The 7351-nt window shown below is 36.4% G+C and overlaps 1 protein-coding gene across 6 annotated transcripts in view; it reads right to left on the bottom strand.

The window, feature by feature from the left end:
- Positions 1-7351, bottom strand: part of FAT1 (FAT atypical cadherin 1) — a 107912-nt gene that overhangs the window by 15366 nt on the left and 85195 nt on the right. For all 6 annotated transcript variants that reach the window (XR_001865260.1, XM_017744347.1, XM_017744350.1 and 3 more), the window contains exons 15-18: positions 6302-6516; positions 5764-5901; positions 5315-5458; positions 2867-3064 (exon numbers count right to left, since the gene is read on the bottom strand). Coding sequence is in view for 5 of the 6 variants with exons in the window: in XM_017744347.1 (XP_017599836.1) it covers positions 2867-3064; positions 5315-5458; positions 5764-5901; positions 6302-6516 (695 nt within the window). In the remaining variant the exon portion in view is untranslated. The remainder of the gene's footprint in view (positions 1-2866; positions 3065-5314; positions 5459-5763; positions 5902-6301; positions 6517-7351) is intronic.

Genomic DNA, 7351 nt, shown 5'->3' with positions numbered 1-7351 from the left:
AGGGCCTCTGTTCTTAGAGATGAAATGCTCCCAGAGATGGGTGAAGAGAACTTTTATTTCTGAATGGCTCAACCTTAAAATTGTACCCCAGTAATTCAAGAGTGGACCCTCAAAAGCAGTTGCAGGAAAAGCTGCAAGTCGTGGGAAGGGACTCACATGCGAGCAGAGAACCAGCCCGGGGGGCTGTCTCATTGTGATAACGTTTTCATAGCATGGGCAAGAGAGACTCCTCTTCCCAAGGTTATTATGGCAGTGGGGAAACAGAAATCTCAAGGGTTGTCTTTTTACACTGTCAGTGGGAGAAGGGAGAAAGGTGAGAAGGTGGGGGGAGGAGAAGAGTTCTGAAGGGGTGGTATGAGTTTTTTTCTTCTTTTAGGTCTGTTAATAAACTTCTTTATATTTTTTCAAGTTTGGTGCCTGCTTTGTGTTTCTCCTAATTCTTATCTCACAGAAGGTAAACAGTAATGAGTATTTTGGACCAAACCACTACACTAAATTGGTGTTTCTGCCTGGTTACAAACCGAACCCGCTACACACAACTACCTCAGCAATCCATTCAGAAAGCAACTAAGGTGAAAGCTGTCAATACTGAAAAGCACAGCAGTGAAGGTCAGTTAAAAACTGAAAACAGGTATCAAGAGATCAGACACAGCCATTAAATCACATTAACTTGTGATTTGCAAGATCAAAATGCAGAAAATGAACACAATGCAAACTTGAGAAAATGCCTTCCTACTGATGTTAAAAAATATTATTTTAAACGAACAGAGGAAGAATATTTTTCCTCAACAGCCATGCCTATAGTTTTGTGTGTATCATTGGAACTGGAGTCTTGTGATAGGACAATGCTAGTTTTAGTCTTGGATGCCTTCATACCCATGTATCGTAACATAATAGCGAATAATAGCAGCACGTCCATTGAAAAAAAGCTAGCAAAGTGTAAAATGACAAATGGCAATTACAGTGATGTATTTCCAGAATCAGTTGGGAAACTTGGAAATCAACAGACTAGACAGGTCCAAAATACTGAGACTGGGTAGTACAGCACACAAATTATGCACATTAGTACAGTCTGCTTTAATGATTTACAATCTCTGAGAAGTCTTTGTTCTAAATGAGTACATTTGTTTTAAGATACTTGTTTAGCTACTGGATGCCATTAAAATAGCCCATGTTCATTCCCTAATAAAAAGGCACTTTTCAGCTGCTGTGCTGAAGACAAGATAGCTGAAGTACTGACAGGCTGTTTACAAGCAGCCTAGAGACCAAGAAGTGGTTTAGAAATGAAAGAACTGCAAGATTCCACCCAGAGGAAGATGTTAGACAGGCATCTCACACTTAAGAAAAGCCAGGCACATTAGGAAGGCCCAAAGGTGCAGCTAAATCATGAAATGTGACAAAGACAGCGTAACAGTCTATATGGAACAAACATAACTGCCTATATGTGCATTTATAGGAATACATTTTGAAAGCAAATTAAATAGAAATTAGTTACTACTTAGAGAAGATTTAAAATAAAACATATCAATCTTGTACTACACTGATTCCACATACAGGAAAAACATTGATAAACAAAAAAGTGACTTTGGGGGAATTGGCATATCACTATTGAGGAAAAAAATGGCTGAGGAATGATATACGTTTTTCATACAAATTCTTAAACCCTAAACTAAACTACATTTAAATGAAACTATATCCGTCCTTATACTGATGGTTCCTGGTTACTAGCATTTTAGTGACTCAAACAGCAAATTACAGTATCTGTGGGAATTTTTTCTTCTTTTCCCAAAGAAAACAGACTTTGTGTAAATATGTCACAATTATCCCAATATTGACAGAATTCAGCATACACTGTTATAAACAGTATTGTTCTAAAATTCTGCAAGTGCATGTTTACTCATAAATTATCTGCAATAGTATGCCCAAGAATAATTTGGTGATCTAAAGAAATTCCTCCTGTGAAAATGAAGGTAAGAATTTTTCTTAAAACCTGAATCAGGAAATGAAATTTAAGAATTAAGGCCATCTACTTTTAGCCTACCAATTTTAAGTCCTCTGTTCCCAGCTGCTTAATTTATAACTGAATTTAAAAAGACTAGATAAGATTGGAACAATTAGTTTGAACTTTTCTCACACTAGGTTACAAAAAGTATTTGAGAGAACTTAGCCAGGTTAATCTAACCTTGGACATGGTCTGGTCTTTCTGCACAACAATGGCAAATGTAGCATATATTGTAGCACTTCAGGGTCATTTTTTGAGTTTTTTGCTGTGTTTTCCACTGCAGGATCCTGAGATCTCAAACTACTGCACTGCAAGTTTCAATGCTATGAAAAAAGATCTACTGAAAATACTATGAAGAAAAGGTCCAAACTTAAAAAAAGATGTTTTCAATTGCAATTGAAAAAAGAATGTGGCACTACAGAAAAATTTTTCATTACTGCTATGTTGTGCAATATCCCTGCTTTCATCATGTGCGTTTAGTCCAGCACACAGCCAGGGTCAAAACAATAGTGGCAAGAGGAATTCTGCAGTCAATAGTGAGTGGCTCAAGGGACCTGTCCCTGCTGGCTTTTTCAACACTCCAACCAGAAGGCAAAGGGCTTATCAAGACTACTCATCCAGTTAACATTTCACTTACACATTACTTCTACTGTGATTTTAATTGAACTTTCCATTGCATCTGTGTAGATTAGTATTTAAACCAACAGACTTTGTCTAGGAAGATGTCACCTCATGGGACATGCCTCAAGTGACTAGTTGGCATGTCAGGATCTCCTAACGGAAAGGCAAGTGGTGGAGTGAATATGAGTGAAAAAGCTAATTAAATACTTACAATGTAAAACAGTTAGAGGAATCATATCCTACCTTAACATGAAGCAAATAGTGATCTCTCACTTTGCGATTCAGTGCAGCACTTGTGGTCAGAACTCCCTGCTGGGTAATCTGAAAAGTGCTCTCTTCGTTTCCACTCAGGATGGTGAAGAGAAAAGGAGGGCCGTTGTGAGAAGAATCCTTGTCTGTCACCACTAGCTGCAGCACACTAATTCCAATAGGCTTATTTTCCTGTAGATACATAGTACACGTTGGTTTTGTTATAATTGAGGATGTGGTCTGATGCTGATTTCTTCCTCTCAACAGAAACCCCAACAAATTGCTGTCAAACCAGTTAATCAGTACAAAAGAAATAAGAATGACAATATTGCTTCAGGAAAACTATTACCCTCTGAGAATAAGACTCAAAAACAGTAAAAGGAGAAAGGCAGTTGTTTAAACCTCGATTTTATTTTTGAAGGTAGTTCAACCTTGACACTTTACATTTTCCACTTCTGGTCTGAATTAATATTATTGTAGCCTAATTACCAAGTCATCAAAGATTTGAAATTTAGTGAAAACACCTGTTAAGAATAATCTAATGCCTTTGTTGGGAGGACTAGAAAAATACGCTCCTCCCTCTGACTCCTTGTGCCCCTAATTAGTGTTCTGGCTACAGCTGTGGCTGCTACAACCACCATCCAGTTAAAATATGAAATCCAGGTTTTAAAATTTGCATCATAAAATCCCTTCAAGTTTGCATCATGTGGATGCCTAAGGTTTCATAGACACTTCACATACTTTGGCTTATCATGTATCTTACACACACATACTGCCTTATCTGACACTTGTAACACCTCTCCCAGAATACATGTGCTCTACTGTATCGGCCAGATACATACTTATTTCAAAAGCAAGGAAAGTAGGAACATTATTTTGAAGTACAACGATAACAAAATACCATCCTTTCACAGTTGCAAAAACCCCTAATAATAACAACAATACTCTGTTTCTGACAAAGTCAAATTTAATTATCAGATATTGCAGCTGAAGCTTTTTCCCTTTCAGCAAAACAAAGACCATCACTTTAAAATACAAATATTTGTAGTTGAACATCTAAATTAATTTGACTTTCCTAAGAACTAAGCACATTTTTTACTGTGTCCAAATATATCCATCTCCAGTACAGGAGGAAATACACACCAGCATTCTTGGGCAACTCCTCCAGCTTTTTCTCTGCTACCTTCCACTAGGACAGGCTCATATGAATGAATTATAAAAGCAGAGGTCTTCTTTTTTAATTGAGTAAGGGAAATAGTACAGACATTGGCTACACAGTCTGCAGTTTAAGAGATATATTAATGAACATTCATTTCAAGAAAGACTGTAATTGGGGAAAAGAAGATAGCACACAGACATGAATCCGTTGTTTCGGTTTTTTCTTTTATTTTTGTTTGTTTGGTTGGTTTTTTTAAAGCAAGATCCAGGACATCTTATTTGCATACTGTGTGTATATTGTATATATTCACTTTGCCCTGTTTCGGAAACCTGCCTTTACAAATGACGCCCACCATCTCAAATACAAGTGGTATGTTAGGATGGCACAGTGCACCAGGTAACATTGTCTGATCCTCACTGGTCTACTGTATCAGGCCAGGAAACAGCAAAAGGACACAAGGGATTGAGCTCATTTACATTACTAGTCTACAAAGGTCTGAGTGCAATTCCTTTGTTGCCTTCCTTATATTTTCACTTGGATTCAGGAAGACAAGAAGTATAGATGCTGCCCCCGCTGTCTTTGCTTTAGCAGTTTTCTGAATCAGGCAAGTACATGCCAGACACTTGAGAATGTGGCCTACTGCTAAGGTGTAAAACTAGTCAAAGGATTGATATGCAGCCACATGAAATTCTACTCTTGTTCTAACTGCTTCAGATCCCAGAGGAGGCCAATGGGAATTAAGTCTTAACCTATGTGCCATGGTGCAGAACACTAGCTTCACAGTAACAGGTACCTAAAGGATCTTTTTCTAAGCAGTAACTCTTAAGACTAAAATGAAATAGCAAAATAATTATGTATTTTAACATCCCTGTATGATTCTAAGAATGTTTTATGCATAAATGGAATGTGTAATATATATACATGTACACACAAGGAATCTGAAAAAGAACCTGAGAAGTTATGCATTCTCCCTCACTGTAGATATTCAAGAACTGTCTGGACTTAATCCTGTGCCATGTGCTCTGGGATGACCCTGTTTTAGCAGGGAGATTGGGCCAGATGACCCACTATGGTCCCTTCCAACCTCACCTGTTCTGTGATTCTGAGAACTTGCAACGTAAGTTTCTAAATAACCTGCAAACAGGAATTTTATAACCCTTAGCACTTATTTGATAAGTAGTCTCACTGGTGACATTAAATAATTAAAAATACAGAAAAATTCAAGTCACAAATTCACAATCCAATAACGTTATTGATTTAACTACTTCACTAGTTGTATTTACCTGGATAATAACACTATAGTTTCCTTTTGAGAACACTGGAGGATTATCATTTACATCAGAAACATCAATGTTAACTGTAGTTGTGTTAAACTTAGGTGGGTTTCCATTATCTGAAGCTTGAACTGTCAAGGTATATCCTGAAATCTAAGAAAATAATAAAAATAATTAAAACATTTACTGAAGAGGAAAAAAGTAACAAACCCAGATTTTGTTTTATGGAAGAAATATTTTAGCACAACCCCCAGTAAAGCTTTCCTTCATATATTTAATACTTTCTCTTCCTCCCGGTCCTCCAAAACTACTGATATAAATAGATGCTTTCACTTTATTACAGCTATATTAATTTTGGAACATGTAATGGTAATTTACAAATAGAATAAGAAAATGGTGGTCATCAATTATGCATAGGTAAATTAATCCCAGCTGCCCAAAAAGCATGAAAAACTCACCTTTTCTCTGTCTAGAAGCTTAGTCACTTTTATTTCACCCCTGGTAGGGTCAATTGTAAAAGGATTTCCTTGATTGCCATCTGTAATTGTGTAGTGAATGCGGTTGTTGGAAGGTCCATCAGCATCATCTGCCATAACCTAAGGGGCATTACAGTCTCATTTAAAACAGGTTGAAATAGACTCTAACATCTTTCAGATAAACTCATCCTGAAGATGAGCTCTTTCAGTCTAACAAATTTCATAGTTCACAGGAGAAATGCCATCTCAATAGAACATACCAACATCACTTAATTTCCTGAATTTCTTCTGAAAGTTAAGTCATGGTCTCACGGACTTATAAATATATCACAAAATATTATCTACTTTCCCACAGTATCTGAAGTCCCTACTTCTGAAACTTTTTCAAAGTAAATTTTCAATTCACTCAGTGGCAAAAATCTATTCATTGATGTTCACCTTCAAATCCATACTTATTCCTTCAAGACTGAAAGCATGATCTTGATGACAGAGTATTTCAAAGTAAAAAACCAATACGTACTGTAATAACTGATTGTTCAAGCATAGCATCTTCACTGATTACTGCAGTGTAAGTGTCTTGGCTAAACACTGGAGAATTGTCATTGATATCTGTGACATTAATATTCACTGTTACAACATCACTTAATGAAGGTGTGCCTCCATCTGTGGCTTCCACTGTCAAGTAGTACTCATGAGAACTTTCATAATCCAAACTCTCAATGATAAAAATGGCTCCTATGGAAGAAGAAAAAAAAAAAAGAAAGCCTCAAACAAACTCTGCTACTGCTGTAGTATTATGTATTGCAACATTTTATTTTGACCTGACAAATACTCAGCTTCTTCAGGGCTTGACTTGTCACTGTAAAGCTGGAGCTACCCAGTGAAATGATTATGCTTTACACATGTAAGTAAAAAGATGCAAAGTTCCTGCCATTACCACAAAAGATTCACAGTTTAAAAGAACCTGGCTTACATTTTATAATATTAGTTTTTAACCAACTAGTTAAGATTGTGTATGCTAGGGACTGCACTCTGATTTGCTGGAAGAGTTTTTGTGGAACCTTTTTACTCCTTTCAAATATACGAAGCTTATCTGGCAAAGTACTTCTATACCTTATTACCAGTGTGTCCACTGGAAAGAGCAGGAGAATTGTAATTTCCATTACACTAGTACAATTAAGTACTAAACTATTTAAATAGCTATTAAAAGTCAACTAGAATTAACTTTTGGGTAGAAATCTTACTAAAAATAAAACAAAACAAAACCCCTCCTCAAAACACAAACAATTTTACCAGAAATTAGCTCTAGAAAAGGAACTATGTAAGTAAACAAAACTAAAATTGAGGTGTATAATAATTTTTAACAAAAAATTGTCATTAATAGGGAAGAATTCTCTACAGAACCTAAATAGTCCCTGATACTAAATCTGACTATCACGCAAGCCTAAAATCTCCACTGTCATGATGGATATATGGTTGAACATAATATTCCTATTCCAACCTCTCTTTAGCGCCATATCAAACTTCTCTAGGATTACTGCTTTTGTGGACAAATGACTAGTCTTCCCAA

Source organism: Corvus brachyrhynchos, unplaced genomic scaffold, assembly GCF_000691975.1.
Source record: "Corvus brachyrhynchos isolate BGI_N302 unplaced genomic scaffold, ASM69197v1 scaffold17, whole genome shotgun sequence".
NCBI lineage: Eukaryota > Metazoa > Chordata > Aves > Passeriformes > Corvidae > Corvus > Corvus brachyrhynchos.
Note: the sequence above shows the minus strand (reverse complement) of the source record. Positions and strands in the feature narration are given on the sequence as shown.